Below are 17,887 nucleotides of genomic sequence, written 5' to 3'. Positions count from 1 at the left end.
AACACAGCAGTCTGAATACAGAAGCAGATGAAAACCCAGCTGTCGTCTATTAATAAAGTCACACATTAAAGAGATTTGCAGAAATGTAAAACAATGCCGCTCTTCTATTTTTCTGTTTGGAAAATATAGTCATTAAAAAAATTATTTACTTTGAGAGAAAGAGAGAGAGAGAGAGAGAGAGAGAGAGAGAGAGATCATGCACAGGGGAGAGGCAAAGAGAGAGAATCCCAAGGAGGTTCCGTGCTATCAGCACAGAGCCCAATGCAGGGGTTGATCCCACAAACCATGGGATCATGACCCGAAACCAAGAGTCAAGCACTTAATTGACTGAGCCACCCAGGTGCCTCTGGAAAATGTAGTTACTTTTAATAAAATATTGTTGTCTGTGTTAACATGAAATGGGTTTATTATTTTTTAAAAAAACTAATAAATATTTAAAAATTTCTCAGATATAAGTTTCAATATGGTGAATATCAATAGATGAAAACCACATGAACAAAAACTCTTTGTGGTCCTCACTAATTTTTAGCAGCATACAGGTGCTCTGAGACCAGAAAGTTTGAGAACAAGTGCCAGAGATGAATGCTTGGTGCTTCTGTCTCCACCAGGTACTGAGTCCCATCCTCTGGCCCATTCTCCATAAAGCTCCCCACTCACACATTTGTCAGTTTCCCTTTCTGCAAACTCATTCCCATTTATGTACAAATAGGCTGTTATTTATTTTATCTTAAAAATAAACAAAAACCTTCCCTGTTGACTCTAGTTCCTCTGACTGCCCAGGTTTCCTCCCCTTTACAGCAAACTTCCTCAAAAGAGTTGTCCATAATTCCAGGGTCTCAAATTCCTCTCCTCCCATTCTCTCTTATATCCCCTCCCATCAGGTTCTCCTGCCCTTCCCATTCTACTGAAACTCCCACTTGGATCCCCCTACATTGCTACATCCCCATTTGACACAATGAATCATTCTGTCTTCCTTGATATATAGTAGGCTCTCCCTTTGCAAGGTTCAGATATGCATGAATTTCAGTTGCCACTGTTGAGTTAAATGACCCAGTCCCTTAACAACATGGTTCAAATTTCAGTGACCACAGTGTATTGACTGTGAGGAACTGCACAAAGCACAAACTCACTGTCAGGCTGGTCAATGTACTAATCACCACACAAACAACACATGCATGTCGATCAGTGACCATCATTGCACTTTTTTCAAAGTCTGTCAGTGACTGGCCACTGGGTATCTATTTTTCTGCTCACAGATAGATGGCAAAATGTATATTTGAAATGTATCATTGAAAAGGAAATGGGCCAAGAAAAGTGGAAGTGAAGCAAAGACACAGAAAGTTCTAACACTGGAAGTAAACCTGGAATCTAACATAATGGAGGTACAGAAGTAGCTGACCAGGAAAATGGCCACCACCACCATTGGTGACTCTCAACGAGTGCACAGACGGGACAGGCAGCCCAAGGCCCAAATGTGGAGACTGGGTGCTTGGGAAGGATAAGGATCTCCCAGATGCAGCGAGAAACTTCCCATTAAAAGAACTCTCAGAGGTACTTCATGGTCATTAAAAGAATAGGAGGAGATACTTTACCACATTGAAAGTGAAAATAATGTAATGTTGAAAGCTGATCCAAAATTAGAAAGGACTATGACAATCTGCCAGGGCATAGAAAAGACACTCATTCACTCTGAACAAGGCAAGCACTGTTCAACCTAGTCTTGGCAAGTTTCGAGAGAGACCATCCCAAGCAGGTTCGGAGCCACCAATGCAGACAGCCCGATGCGGGGCTTGATCCCACAACCCTGGGATCATGACCTGAGCCAAAATCAAGAGTTGGACTCTCAACTGACTGAGTCACCCAGGCACCCTGGCAAGTGTTTTACAAAGAGGTAAAACACTTTAATTCTTAATGTTGCTAATGTTTTAAATCACAGTGTACCAAATAAAAACTGGTTTTACTATTTTTTTCATGTCCCTATACATTCATAACCATTCAGTGTCCCTATACATTCATGTTTTTTTCATGTTTTGACCGAAATTTTTACAGGTCACAGAACAACAGTAAATTTTCCCATTAATTATTAAGATTATTTTTGCATGGCTGTTTTTAGGGTCCCATGCTCTGTGCAAAGGGAGGGTGGCCTGCACTTCCTTCACCTGACTTCCAGGGCACCACACCCACTTCGTTTTCTTCCTGCCTCACTAGCTGTCCTTCCCAGTCTCCTCCCTCGATGCTTACTTTTGAAGGACCCAGAGCCTAGTCCTTGGAGCTATTTTCTTCATTTAAATGGACTCCCTTAGAGATTTCACCCAGTCCTGTGGCCTAAAACATCATCTATATGCCAAGAGCTTCCACATTTACATCTCCAGCCCAGACCTGAAACCCAGATTTATATATCCAAAGGCCTGTTTGATATTTCTACCTGGATATCCAATAGTTACCTTAAACCTAGGGTATCTGTTAGAAGGTGGAGGAGGGTCAGTAAAGTATCCCCTGGAACAGAAAGGCACTTTAAGGCTGAAAAACAAAGTAAGCCACTCCATACCATTTATATAGTTTCTTTCGGGGTAAGTTACTGACAGGGGGATCGGGTAGATGGATCCAGGTACTACCCAGCTATTCTCTGCCCCCATTCTCCATCCAGTTGGGACCTCAATCCCCAGCTTTCATGGAGCGAGGGGTATGGTGGTGAGGTCACAGGGTAGCTATCTAAAGTGCTACCATTTGTGCACCAAAAGATCTTTACTGGTTACCTAAAGCAGGCCTTCTGTGCCCCAGCCATCTCTACCGGCTACCTACAGCGGGGCCTTCTGTGTGCCAGCCAGCTCTACCAGTTACTGAAAGCAGGCCTTCTATGCACCACTTTAGGGAAGATCAGAACAAGCCTTGCTGCCGTCCAGTCAGGGCAGACGTTAACCACCACTGGGCCAGGAACACACCAGCCCCCAGCAGGGACTTTGTATGGGCACGAACAAGATGGTGGGCCAAAGATGGAGTCAGTGTTGTCAGAACTCCTACAATAACCAAAGCTGAAATCCTCCACCAACCAAAAAGAAAAAAAAAAAAAAAAAAACCCTCCTTTACCCATAATGCACATCTTTCCCATCTCAGTTGATGGCAACTCCTTCCTTCCAGTTGCTCAGGACAAAAACCTTGCAGTCATTTTTAACCACTGTCTTAAATCCTTTATACGATCTGTCTGAAGTCCCACTGGCTCTACCTTCAAAATACATCCTGAATAAAAGCACTTTTCCCCACGTTCACTGACGCACCTGGTCACACATCGTCCCCTCTTGCCTGGATTGCTACCATATCATCCTAACTCATCTCCCTCCTGATCTAGTCTCAGCATAAGAGCCAGGGGGGTTCTTTCAAAACACATGTCAAATCTTGCCATTCCTTGACACAGAACCCCCCACAGTGGCTCTCCATGTCACTCAGAGAAAAGTCAACATTTTCCCAAAGACCCAGTGGGGCCTACCTGATCTAGTCCCCTGTTAGGTTCTAACCCCCCACCCCCTCCTCTCACTCCCCGGCTCCCATCTGCTTGCTTCTTGCCAGTACCCGAGGCAGGCTGGGCCTTCACACTTGCCATTCCCTCTTCCTGGATAGCTCCTCCCCCACATATCCACATACCTAACTCCTTTTCCTTCAAGTGTTTGCTCGCTGTCACCTTCTCTAGGTGTGCCAGCCTCCCCACAGCAACTGCAACCTACCACCACCCTCCAGAATCCTTATCCTCCTATTGTCCTCCACTTTTCCCTACCACCCATCACCTACTGTGTTGTTTATTGGCTGTCTCCCTCCTACTGCTTATAAGGTCAACTCCATGAGAAGAGCAACTTCTCATCTATTCTGCTGACTGATAAAAAGCCCAAGGGCTTAGTGAGAGTATCTGATGCCTACTAGGCCTTCAATAATTATTTGCTAAGTAAATGAAGTTGAAAAAGTTCTAAGTTTCTAGTTACGATAATGGACTCAGGAAGCCTTTTGCGTATGTCTAATAACTCCCATTTGGTGAGGGAAATCTGAAAATCTAAAATGTGATTACCCATCTATTTTACCAAGAAGTATTTCCTAAATATCTTATATGTGCCAAAGCCAAAGTGGACCCTAGACAGGCAAACATACTTTTCCAATTCCGGTGCAGGAGCTTCTCGCTTTTGAACACGGTTCTGAATGGACAAGAGTGCTTCTGGCGAATACTGGGCAGCATTGCTCTCCATGTACTTCAAAACATAGTCATCTGTATCAAGGATGATGAACCGGTGGCCAAACACTGGGGAGAGGGTAGAAATAGGCTTAGGTTGGTTATGCCTTTAATCATCCAATTAGGGGTAAAATAACACTGATCCTCCAATGAAAAATTCAGATAGGCATTTGTGAACTAGATGACTGAATTTTCAATAGTTCTCTAAACTATATGCAGTAGTTTGCTCAGTTTGCTCAGGAAGTCAGGGCCTACATTCATAGCCTACAAATGCAACCAACTTCTAGTTAATTGATAAGGAAACAGATTAAGACACTGTATCACGATATATAAGCATACAAGCTTTATTTCAGCTGGAATATAGCCTACCTGCCTCTTACAAGAGTTAAATGAATTAAATTCCAACTAAGAAGAATCCATTCGCTTGGTGGGTAGGAAAGCTAAACCATGTTTAGACCTACCCTCAATTACAGCACCAATGAAGAAGTCAGTAGGGCCATAGTAGATGGGGTTTTCCACTGACGAGGACGGCTTAACAACTTTAGTTCTGCCAAGGTACTTGCCACCAATGATGCCAGAATTGCGAACAGGCGGCTCAAAGATACTGATCATGTCACTGGCTAGAAAATAAGAGAAGACAAATCGGCGGTCTTTGTCTTCTGGGATGGGAGAGTCCTAGAAAGGAGAAGAAAGGAAGTTATTATGAAGGTACATGATCTATCCAGATGCTCTAAACTTAAATATCTATAGGACTAGGTATAAAATATAAACCAAATATACAAAGTATAATATAAATGAACAGAGATGGGGGGCAAGGGGAGACTCTGGTAGCCTGGAATAGACATGACTCATTTAAAGGAGGCTGCTCCAGCTCAACTCTGGTTGCTGCCTTGTGGTAAAGTAGGCCCAATGTTGCTAGATTCTCCCAGTTTTCATGAGAAGACAGAAATCTGGGTGTTGTATGTAAGTGATGAATCACTAAATTCTACACCTGAAACTAATGTTACACTATATGTTAACTAACTAGAATTTAAATAAAAACTTGGAAAGAAAATAAAACTCCAGATTTTAAAAATGTTGACCTTAACTCTTTTAGAGCACCATGATGCGGGCCAAACAAAACATATGTGGGCTATATTCTGTCACAGGCTGCCCACAGTTTGAGACCTCTTGGCTGACATTATGTTCAACTTCATGGACACTAAGATGATTATGCAAAGTTCAGTTCTTTAAACCAATCCATTTATATACATATTTTAAAAATAAAACTGAAGAAAGGGAGAATCAGTAATAAAATGTCATAGAGCTGAAACTGATTCTGAGAAACTATCTTGTAGACAAGACTGTTCCTAAATCAAATCACTGAGAGTGATCACAGAACCCTAAGAAACAGATTCCAGATTGAACAGGCCTAAATGCAGACATGCTTATTCTTGACTGAAATCCTCTCCAATTTTAACTCAAGCACATACCTTCTCATTCACAACATGGAATTTCTTGTATATCAATTTCTCCTTTATCAAAGAAAGTCACTGGGTTTCTTCTTAGTAAAATAATTTCCTCCTACCATTCCCTAATCTAACAGTCTCCAAACCTTTTTGATACTCCTACAATGAAAAAATGTTTCAATATCCACAATATAGTTAATAAAAAGCAAATCACATCACTCCTCTGCTCTCAAACCTCCAGAGGATTCCCATCACATTGAATAAAATATGAAGTTCTGAGCACGGCTACAGACAGGGCTATACTCAGGGGGTTACAGGAAGAACACCAATGGTTCACTCTGGCAGGACTATTTTAAAACTTAAAAAAAATATATTTTTTAATTTTTATTTTGAACTAAGATGAGACTTAAAGTTGTATCAACAAAAGGGAATTTTCATATACCCCTCACCAAGCTTCCCCTAATATTAGCATCTTACACAATCACAGTACAATGGTCAAAGCCACAGTAATGGTAAACAGTAATGTACAATACTGTTAAATAAATTACTGTCCTTATTCAAATTTCTCCTGTTTTTCACTTATGTTCTTTTTCCGTTTCAGAATCCTATACAGGATCTCACGTTGCATTTAGCTGTCGTTTCTCTTCAGTCTCCTCCAAACTGTGACGGTTCCTCATTCTGTCTTTGTCTTTCATGACCTTGACACTTTTGAACCATAATGGTCAATTATTTTGGTGAATATCCCTTGTGCATCTCATTTTTGCACATTTGGCAAAAATACCACAGAAAAAAATGTCATGTCTTTCTCAGCATATCAAGTTCATGATATTGCCTTATCTTATTATTAGTGATGTTGACCATGGTCACTTGGTTAAGAAGATACCTGCTGGGTTTCTCCCTTCTAAAGTTACATTTCCCTTTGCACTTGATAAATATCTTGAGGAACACACACTATGAAAATCCTGTTTCTCCTCAAAGGTTTTCCCTTTGATTTGAATTTAATTTTAGCATCCACTGAAGGATCTTATCTACGACAGTTATTGCTGTGATGGTGTGTGCTTAGTGGTAATTTCTTATTGCCCTCTTCTCTCTGCATTTATTAACTGAAATTGTACTGTCCCTTTGAGGATGAGTATTGTATTGCTGATGTTTAGAATTACAGGTGTGTGATGACAGTAAGAAGATCAACTTTTGGTTTTATTTTTTAATTGTCTGCAGGCTTGTTACCTACATCCCTTGTTGCCTGCACCACGGGGGACTACTCCCACCACTCTAGCCCTTTGATCTTGTTAGGCCACTGGTTGCACAGCTCTGAGCTTGTGCCTGACCCCATCTTCATGGCAATCTCTCTACCTTGCATTCCCTGTACACCACCTCTGCATCAGATGCAGTTCCCTCAGATATGCCACTGGTAGCTCCCTCGGTCATTCTTTCTGGTCATTCTCCTGTACTCTGTGGTCCCCCACCTCCCCCAGCATTTCCCTTATCTTCCAGTATAAATGAGCCCTTCCCCCATCACTCTGTCTCCGGCTTTTTTACAGAATGTTTGTCTTGTTTTCCGCTGTACCCTCAATGCCCAGAACTATGCCAAGCCCAAAGTAGTTCTCTAATATTTGTTGAATGAATGAGTGAATGAATAATGCAACATATGTTCTTCTATATAAACATGTTCTGTGCACTACAAAGTACATGTAAAAATATCAGAGGCTATAAAATACATGCACTCATAATAAATTATAAACAGAGGTTGTAATATTTTCTTCACACCCCCATGGATTATATGCTGTCCCCAGGCTCGTTGGAAGGGCAAGCCTGCTGCCGTGGAGACCACTGCTCAAGTTACGTCCTTGTGCTCTTCTCAAGCTTCCCCAAGTTTGTCAGTTAGCACTCCACTCTGAGCCCTGGATATTTCCCTAGCATATTTTTACTTAGGCACCAACTGCCTACCTGGGTTTATAGCATACTTGATTTCCTCAGAACATGTGCAGTATCTGTCTGAAATCAAGAGAACTTAATTGTATTTGTCTCTGATCACTGTGCCAACATACTTCCTTCTTGTGAATTTCTGTCTTTTCTTCTGGAGTCCCCATATTCTGAGGCCCCTCTTACTGTCAGGCACACTTCTTTCATCCTCCAGAGCTTTTGTGATGAACTAAATGAATACACCCTCTACTTCACTAACTAGGTCAGGGAAAAACCTTTGAAAATTACCATGACCAGAATACCACCTCTTTCTTCTTGCCCATGAGAAGATAACCACTACTTCTTTACTAATAGTTCTGCTGGTGTTCTTTTAAATCTGTATACACACACACACACACTTTACTGTGAAATACAATACAGAGAAACACTACAAAAAAGCCAAAAATGTACAGTTCAAAGAATTTCCATAAAGTATGAACAATGTGTAACCACCACCCAGATCAAGAAACAGAACATTGATGGAATCTGGAAAACCTCTCCAATCAACATCCTATCCCTCCCTAAATTTTTCTTTGCTTTGTTTTACTAGAAAGCTGGCATCCCTAAACAGTTCTGTTTTGCCTGTTTTTTTTAATCTTCATAAAAATGAAATTTTGTAACATGTATGTATTCTTTTGTCTCTGGATTATTTTAAATACTTTTTTTTTAAGTTTATTTTTTGAGAGAGAGAGTGCAAGAATATGAGCGTGAGCAGGGGAGGAGCAGAGACAGAGGGGGACAGAGGATCCAAAGTGGGCTCCATCCTGACAGCAGAGAGCCTGACATGGGACTCAAACCCATGAACTGCGAGCATGACCTGAACTGAAGTTAGACGCTTAACCAACTGAGCCACCCAGGTGCCCCTTGTGTCTGGATTCTTACATTCCAAGTTATGTTTGTGTGATTTATCCTTGTTATTTGTAGCTATAGTTGATTCATTTTCATTGCTGAGCAGAATTCAAATTATTGTATAATATGCCATAATTTGTTTATCCAGTTTCCTATAGATGGACATTTAGGTCTATTTTTGGCTATCATGAATTATGCTGCTAAGGATATTCTTATTTTTTGGTGTGCGTGTAGTGTTCCATTTTGGCACAATCTAGTATACTTGATTATGCCAAACTGTTTTCCTAACTAAGTCACTAAAAGTAAGAGAATTCGTATTGTTTCATGTTCTCACCAATGTAATAATCCTGGTAGGTGAGTAGAGGCAATTCACTGCAGTTAGAATTTGTACTTCACTGATCACTAAAGAGGCTGTGTACCTTTCCTTAGGTTTGTTGGCTTTTTGGATATCCTGTTTCACGAAATAGTGGTTTCTGGTTCATTTAAAAAAATGATTTTAGACTCTTTATTATATGTTCTGGATATAAGTTCTTTGTTAATTTCTCTTTTTTTAAGTTTATTTATGTATTTTGAGAGAGAGAGATGAGAGAGAACGAACCCCAAGCAGCCACCCCTCTGTCAGCCCAGAGCCCAATGTGAGGCTCGATCTCACCAACTGATCATGACCTGAGCTGAAACCAAGAGTTGGACACTTAACTGACTGAGCCCCCCAGGTGCCCCGTTGATTTCTATAGTAACATCTTCTCCCACTCTGACCTTGCTCTTTTTACTCTCTTAATGGTGTTTTTTGAGGAACAGAAAATTTCCATCTTACTGGGTCAAATTTACCCATTTTTAAAACAATTACTGCTCTTTGTGTCCTGCTAAAAAAAAAAAATCTTTCCTTACTACAAAGATTATATTATCATCAGGATGTTTGACTGCTTTGCCTTTTACATTTAAGTCTTCAATCCACCCAGAATTGATTCCTATTTTTGGTGTGAGGTAAGACCAAATTTTCTTCTTACTCCCCATATGGATATGGATATCTGATTGTTCTGATACCATTTATTGGAGACCTGCCCTTTCTAGCGCCTTCTGAAGGACCATATTTGTCATTTTTCTTAAGTGGGTGGGGGTCTGTTTCTCAGTTAATTTATTTGATTCCATGCTATAAATACCTATTGTTGTACCAATACCATATTGTCTTAATTACTTTATGTGACTTTTTAATATACTGTGGTATTTTGGAGAACAAATTCCACAGATCTTGTTCTCCAGTATCTTGGCTATTCTTGGTGCCTTGCATCTCCACACAAATTATAGAATCAATTTGCCAAGTTCTGCAAAAATAAAAACACTTTGGGATTTTGACTGCAATTGTTTTGAAACCATAGATCAACTTGTGGCAAATTATCTTTATAATACTGAATCTTTTACCTGGTGAACATGGTATGTCCCTTCATTTATTTAGGTCTTCTTTAATTTTCTCTCAATAATCTTTTTGGTATTAAACATGTTTTGTTTTATTCCTAGAAATATTTTTGAAGCTATGGTAAATGGCAATTTTCCAACTTTATTTTTTGTTGCCATTTATACATGGATTCTACTAATGTAGAATCTACACATAATGTAGATCCTTTGTGATTTTCCACATATATAATCCTTTATTTTAGATAATGATGATAATCTTCCTTTTTAATCCTCATACCTTTTATTTCTCTTATTGTTTTACTGCTCTTGCTAGGACCTCTAGTACAATGTTGAATAGAAGGGGTGATAGCAGTCTTACCTTGTTCCTAGTCTCAGAGAATACACACTCAACATTTCATCACTAAGTCTGCTGTTTGAATGAATACTTAGATTTTTGAAAAATACTCTCCATCAGACTAAGGAAATCCCCTTTTATACCCTACTTACTAAGAGTTTTGTTTTGAAGTCATAATAGGTGAATTTTATCAAATACTTTCCTGCGTTTAGTTTTATCCCTTTATTCCTGCAATAATTTTTCAAAACTGAAATACTCTGTTTCTTGTTCTCTGCTGAAGTCCTCAATCTTATCCTCTTTCTCCTTAAACACAGTAAATATTGTTTGTTTTTTAAGTTTGAGTTTGGTAACACCAGCATTTGAAGCTCCTGTGGATCTATTTCTATTGTCTATCGTTTGTGTTCATTTTTCTTCACGTCATCTTGCCTTGTGTCTGGACACCGTGTTATTAATATTGCTTTTTTGAATAAATGCCATATATTATATTTTTCACACTGTTTGTAGAAATAGTTCGAAGCTTATGATGATGCTATCTTCAAAGAACTTAATTTGCTTCTGCCAGACACCTGGGTCATTAGGTGTCTAGGATCACATTAATCTGATTTCTGGAACTGAGACACTTCAGGGACTGAGACAATTCAAAGCCAGACAATAGTCCCTTCAAGGATTATGCACTTAAAGTACAGAGGGTTTACCAGCTACTTCTGCATTTGATGGGCCCTACATTCCAATATTTGCCCTCGTAGGTGCTTCCACCGCAACCAGCACAATTCCCAGAGGAAAAATGGCTGCACCTCCCAGGCTCACCTCTCTGGTTTTCAATATTTCCGTGGTTTTTGCTCAATGATTCTTCACATCTTATTGTCTAGCACCTTCACACAGTAGTAAAGACACACACACACACACACACACACACAGGCACACACACCAATTCTTCTAGTTACTTTCAACAAGAGGGAAGTCCAAATTATCTAGTCTATCATTGCTAGAAATAGAAGTCTTCTACTGACTCTTCAAACTTTTGTGATATATCACATTTGCCCAGGTTATTTGTGAATATAGAACACTGCAGTCAATATAAATGTATTTTTTTCTTCTTCTCACTTAGCAGTATCTAACATTATTCATAGGAATTTTTGTAATCAATTATAGAATATAATAATTTTTCCATGATTTGCAGGCATGGGAGGTAAACTACAATTATGTAATTTACAAACTCACGTGAGCCCTTTTCCCTTCTCACAGACTAAGTGTTATACTGGTTCTTAATCAAAAGAATACCGGGCTGCTGAGGGTTCTCAGAGCTGCAGGGATAAGATTTGTTTTCTAGCTTCCTTCCTCATGATGGCTTTTCATGTCACTTTCTTCAGGGCTGTGGTATTTCTCTGTAGTAAAAACACCCATGATACTCTTTTCTACTGCCTTGCTCACATATAAGATGGCAGCACTAAAATTGCTTATACTGGAGGTACTGTCATATTCCCCAAATTATTTACACTGTAAAATAGAAATGTACTAGGGGTGCCTGGGTGGCTCAGTCAGTTAAGTGTCCAACTTCGGCTCAGGTCATGATCTTGCAGTCTGTGAGTTCGAGCACCACATCCAGCTCAGTGCTGACATCTCAGAGCCTGGAGCCTGCTTTGGATTCTGTGTTTCCCTCTCTCTCTGCCCCTCGCCTGTTCACGCTCTGTCTCTCTCTCTCTCCCAAAAATAAACATTAAAAAAATTAAAAAATAATAAAATAGAAATGTACTCTTTAAAAAAAAAAAAAAAGAATGCTGGGCTGGACTCAGAAGGCTGAGTTCTAGTGCTGCCTCTGCCTAAGCAGCATTAACCCCTGGGACAAACCAACTAGCCTCTCTGATTCTTATGTTTTGAAACATAAAATATGCATAATATCATATTGCCTAACTCATGGGTAGTGTATGTGTAAAAAAACTTACCCATTCAACCAACAGTTACCAAATACCTACAAAGTCTAGAGAGACATGATCCTGGTCCTCACGGAGCTTACGGTTACTACATCATAATTCAAGAAGCATCCTGAACTTTAACAATAACTCAGAGAACTTGGTAAAAATATAAAACATTCACCAATCAGAATTTTTATGGTGTGGAATGTGCTAGTTGGCCTAGAGTTTGCTAGGACTCTTTGTACTTAAAGCTTTGTTCAACATTTTTCTAAAATATATTAGCCAACTATATTTTAGAAAAATATTTGATTAAATTTTTATTCTTTCAAATATATGCATACAACTTGAAAAGTCACCTGGCCCACCTCTCCACACTCCCAATTCCTATTTCCAGAAGTAACTCATTTCAATTTCTATTTATGTCCATATTTCTAAATAAAATGCTTACATTCCTATTTCTACATATTTTCCATTTTAAAAGGCATTATCCTTTGAATTCCCATCCGGAATTTGCCTCAGGTAATTCAGCCAATGAGTAGAATATTAGGGATTTAAATTTATGCCTGTTTCCAAACCCATGCTCTTAACCACTAGCCATATGACCTCTCAAAGGCAATATCTATTGAACTGGTATGATTCCATTTATTACATTTAATGAATATAAAATGCATCAACCTAGATGTCAAAGGTAATGATAAAAATTAGTGGGATATGGTCCCTATCCTCAAGGAAAACACAGTACCCTCGACTGCACACAGGTATACAAATAACTTGACTGTGTCAGACTTTCATAATTACTTAATAAAAAAGGCAAACACGTCAGTCAAAAGTTAAGGGGTAGGGAGAGATTAATGATCTACTAAAGATGGTTATAGGAAATAGAACTAGAGCTAGGTGTGGGTTCAGGGCACCACCCCTAATACTATCCAACCTGCCCAAAGGTTGGGGATTGGATCTCATGCCTTGTTCAAGTAACACACAACTCTGAGAGCTGATATTCCACAGCTTACAGACAAAATGGACAACCGGGCACCAAGACAGAACAGAATCTCAGCACATGAAAGTCCTCCTCACCAGTGCAGCCAAATAACGAAGCACCTTGTTATCGTCCATCAGCATTTTCATAACATCTTTTTTTGGAGCTTTTGGAATGAGAACAAAGCAATTCTGAGCAGAGTCTTCAACTAGTCCATAGCCGTTATAAGGAGGTAATTCCTGAAGAAATACAAGAAGTAAAGCAGATGATATTTGCGTTAAAATTACATTAAAGGTAACTAAGTTTATTTTTTAAAAATCTAGAAAATACTTATTCAAAAGCAATTTCTATATATAAGAATGTACTGTATTCAGAAAATGTAACATTGCATTTTCCATTCCTTTTTATATATAGACTTTACACCATGATCGCTGCCCATAGGAGTGGCTGATGATGCTACAGAGTAACCGTCAGGGCTAGATTGAAAGTACAGTCGTCCCCTTTACCCATGGGGGGGTATGTCCCAAGACCCCCGGTAGATGCCTTGACCCTATATATACTATTCTCTTTCTCATACATACCCATGAAGAAATTATACAGTAGGCACAGGAAGAGATTAACAACAATAACTAATTATAAAATAGAACAATTATAACAACATACTATAATAGAAGTTATGTGAATGTGGGCTCTTTCTCTCAAAATAACTTGTTGTACTGCACCCACACTTCATCTTCATCTTGTGAGGACACGAGATGATAAAATGCCTACGTAATGAGGTGACAGTGTTTGGCTACTATTGACCTTCTGATGATACATCAGGAGGAGGATCATGTGCTCCCAGACTGCAGTTGACCACCAGTAACTGAAACCATGAAGAGTGAAATCACGGACAAGGAAGGGGCGTGACTCTTGTGTTGCTGATGTCCACTGACCCCTTACTGCCAAAGCAGCAGCTGGCCCTACTCCCAATCCTGGCCCTTGTGATCATCCTACCATGGAGAAGCCCAAGGCTCCGTGACTTCTTTGCTCTAGGGTGTGGGCCTCAGCCTAACGATCTGGAAACTGTTTTCTCAGTTCACCCAAAGGGTGTGTGTGTGTGTGTGTGTGTGTTGGAGTCGGGGGAGGCCAAGGCTTGGTTTGTGCTTTTTTCCTATTTATCTCCATATTTCTAATATTTTTATTTCTTGATTTTGGCATGACAGCCAGGAGTCTGTGTTTTCAGTAGAAACAGAACACATCCAACAGATTCATGTTTATTTCTTCCTCAGCTAACAGATCAGCCTGACCTAAGTGTCATGAATATGTCCACTTCATACCCACTTCTATCCCTGATCATAGGCTTGGCTCTAGCTTTATCCCTCTAGACCCAGCTATGGCTTCCCATTCCTGCTTTCCAACTACATTGTTCAGTGTTTAAATGACTGAAATGTAATGACTAAGGAGAGCTGAAAGGTGTTTGCTGTTTGGTAAGTAGCTCTCTCCTACTCATTTCCAACAAATACTTTCATAGACAGGCAGACAGAGCTTACTATGACTAACGTGCCATATGTGTGGATGCAGAATTAGTTTTATTATATAGGGTGACCGAGATAGGGCAAAACAAACCAAAATCTACAGTGGTTCTTTAGGTCTCTCTGCTCTTTATCGAAGCCTTCCTTCCCTTTCCTTTCTTTAGAAGAGAGGTTAGGAGAAAAAGATGATAGTAAAAGGATGGGAAGCAGATGTATTCTGGACTCAAAGGCTTTGATCAGTCAAAAGATGGATCATAGCCTTTTCATGAGTGCTCCATTTTATTGCAATCCCTCTCCACCCTACCTCTTGGTTAGGTCAGGTTCCTTCTTGTAAAGATGTCTGACATTTAACAGAGTCACACTTGTACTTTGCGGTGTGACCTCGGACCGACTTTGGCTCACGTCATGATCTCACAGTTTGTGAGTTCAAGCCCCACATCAGGCTCACTGCTGTCAAGAGCAGATCCTCTGTCCCCCATTCTCTCTGCCCCTCCCCTGTTCATACACTCTCTCTCAAAAGTAAATAAACATTTAAAAAATCTAAATCTATCCTACGGTACTTTTTCCTGTATATTGCATCAAATGCTACCCTAAAATTTGGGGGTAGGCAAAAGGGCCTTATTGTAAATCTTAATCAATGAGTCCATTCATTGATAAGGAGTTCTATCAGAGAAAAAGCTGACAGAGAAAGGTACTATCATCATCCATACTTCCTTCTAGAAGTTTTATTGCCCCTGGGAACTCATAGCATACCAAAATCCAAATCCTTCTTTGTAACTGTTTGTATGAAATGGTTGGTTCTAAAAGGCTTGCCTAAGATATCACTTGCCTCTTTGGGGAACAAATACATACTTTATAGGTAGTCTTCTTGTCCAGTTCAAGAAACATACCAAATGTGTCCTATTTGCTAGGCACCGTGTTAGGTGCTCTCTGCCCTCAAAGAACTTACAGTCTAGTAGAAAAGATTCATAGACAGATATTCTAATATAATAGACCAGTGCTGGCAGAGGGAGGTACAGGACCCCAGGAACACACAGGAGAGGTGATTAGCCCTGCCAGGAGCTTTAGAGAAGCCCGTTTGTCTGGGAGGAGAAGGAAGAGCCATGTAAAGAAATAATGGAAAAGTGAAAAGTGGTTCAAGCAAGTGGAAGAGCATCAGCAAAAGTCCAGAAGAGCGAAACAGAAGGCTGTACTGGCAGAACCATACATAATTCAGTATAATTGGAGGCTCAGTGCGAGCAGCAGGGCAGCTGATCAGGGGAAGGCAGAGGCCTGGGCTGCAGGAATTCAATAATTCCATCCTTCCATTCACATCTTTCTTTTGAAAAGAAAGAGCCATGACATTATCTTACACACAGAGTGGCAATATAAAGGTGGATCACAGGTATTAATACCCTATTTTATACCTATTTTAGACCAAAGAAGTTGTATGCGTTACTCTGGACCCAAATGTGTGTGACAGGCACCAGCATTTTGCAGCCTATGAAACTGTGCTGCCTTAATACAATAGATATTTCTTGAACTTGCTGTATAATGTGTAATTTTTAACACAGGAAATTCTTATTTGAATTTCTAAAATATGTGACTGAACCACTCTGAAGGCTGAAGTCTATCAGATTACTATTTTGGTGCACGTAAAAGTACCATGACCTTACTCTCAGATCAGAGTGGACTCTGGTACACAGAACTAAATTTCAGGGTTAGGAAAGCTATGTTGCAACAAAAGAAAGCCATCTTCCAGTATCTCCATTAATCAGCTTCAGTTTTGCTCCCAATCAGTTTTTAAGTAAAAGGGTTTGACAAATAGGCAAGGATCAATGAAATACCCTAGCAGTCTGGAATTTTAAAAGATGTCTTTTTTAAATAAAAATGAAAACAAAATTATGAAAGTAATACAAGGCTTGCTATAGAAAGATAAACTAAAAGCACACAGAATATAAAAAGAAAGGTCCCTGATCATCTCACACTTCCCTCCCTACCTCTCCATTCCCACATGTTGAACTAACCACTGTGAACAGTGGTTTTTATACACATAGTGCTGTATCACGTAAACACATTCACTTACAAATGTGATGGACATTCTTCCATGTTAATCTGCAGAACCTACTTCTTTTCTTTTTAACGTCTTACAGTCTTATAGTCTTCTCATTATATTATATTCTGCCAATCTCCTTACACTTTATTATAAATAATGCTACAGTACACATCCTAACACATATCTTTTTATAGTCCCCAAACAAGATTTTCTAGTTCAAGGATATTTTATTTTGAAAAAATTAAAATGATGACACTGCCCTTCAGAAAGGTTTTTCCTACTGGCTCTCCTATTAACGCTACATGAAAATGTCCATTTCAGGGCACCCAGCAGGCTTAGTCAGTGGAGCGACTCTTGGTCTTGGAGTTGTGGATTTGAGCCCCACAGTGGGCATAGAGATTACTTAAAAAAATAAAATTTAAAAAAGAAAGAAAGAAAGAAAATGTCCATTTCTTCACACCAGGGCAAACACTGGATATCTTGAGTCTTTTAAATCAAATTGACCCAAAACCTCATTATTTTCATTTCTATTTTTCTTTTATTATCAGTTAAGTTGAGGGTCTTTTTGTATGTTCACTAACCATTTGTATTTCTTCTTCTGTGAACCAACTTTATTTCTCATGTTTTGTCTGTTTTTTATTCGGTATTCACACGAATCTTTTTTTTTTCTTTTTCTTAAACCTCTGTATCAAAAGATTTAATTCTCTTCCTATACTCAGAACTAGTGTTCCATTACCTGTTTCACAGGAGGTGGTTCCTTCTTGCTCACGTCAATTCGTGGTAAATCAGAGATTCCAAACTTTTCTTTGTAATACTGCCGAGTAAAAGGATCACAGTCATAAATGAAGAAGGTTCTCCCAAGGATAGTGATTGGTTTTCCCACGATGAAGTCTTTGGCAGTATACCATTCCAGCACCTCTTGATCGGAGATTTCCAGCACACACTGAGGAAAGTTCTCTAATGTAAGATAATAGGGAGAGAGGAAAGAAAAGGGATGAGGATAGGAAATACTGAGATTCTTGGGAAGTTGAGAGAGCGTGGTCTCTAGTTCTGGTCAAGGATCAGGGACTCCTCTACTTTCCCAGCAGAACAGTAAGCTGTGTATTTCCATCTGTTGATAGGATACAGAAATAACATCCTAGATGGTTTCCGTGAAGTCTCTCTCTCATATTCAGCTTGAACTATCAGTACAGGTCACTAATCTTAGCAGAATTCATGCTTAGAGGAAAT

The 17,887-nt window shown here is 39.5% G+C and overlaps 1 protein-coding gene across 1 annotated transcript in view; it reads right to left on the bottom strand.

Moving 5' to 3' along the window:
* Nucleotides 1–17,887, bottom strand: part of EFHC1 (EF-hand domain containing 1) — a 68,033-nt gene that overhangs the window by 21,449 nt on the left and 28,697 nt on the right. Inside the window, exons 6-9 of the mRNA XM_025925688.2 lie at nt 17,394–17,614; nt 13,207–13,347; nt 4,675–4,888; nt 4,135–4,282 (exon numbers count right to left, since the gene is read on the bottom strand). Coding sequence (XP_025781473.1) covers nt 4,135–4,282; nt 4,675–4,888; nt 13,207–13,347; nt 17,394–17,614 — 724 coding nt within the window. The remainder of the gene's footprint in view (nt 1–4,134; nt 4,283–4,674; nt 4,889–13,206; nt 13,348–17,393; nt 17,615–17,887) is intronic.

The sequence above is a fragment of the Puma concolor genome, chromosome B2 (assembly GCF_028749965.1).
Source record: "Puma concolor isolate L17-30 chromosome B2, mPumCon1.1.hap2, whole genome shotgun sequence".
Taxonomy (NCBI): Eukaryota; Metazoa; Chordata; class Mammalia; order Carnivora; family Felidae; genus Puma; species Puma concolor.
Note: the sequence above shows the minus strand (reverse complement) of the source record. Positions and strands in the feature narration are given on the sequence as shown.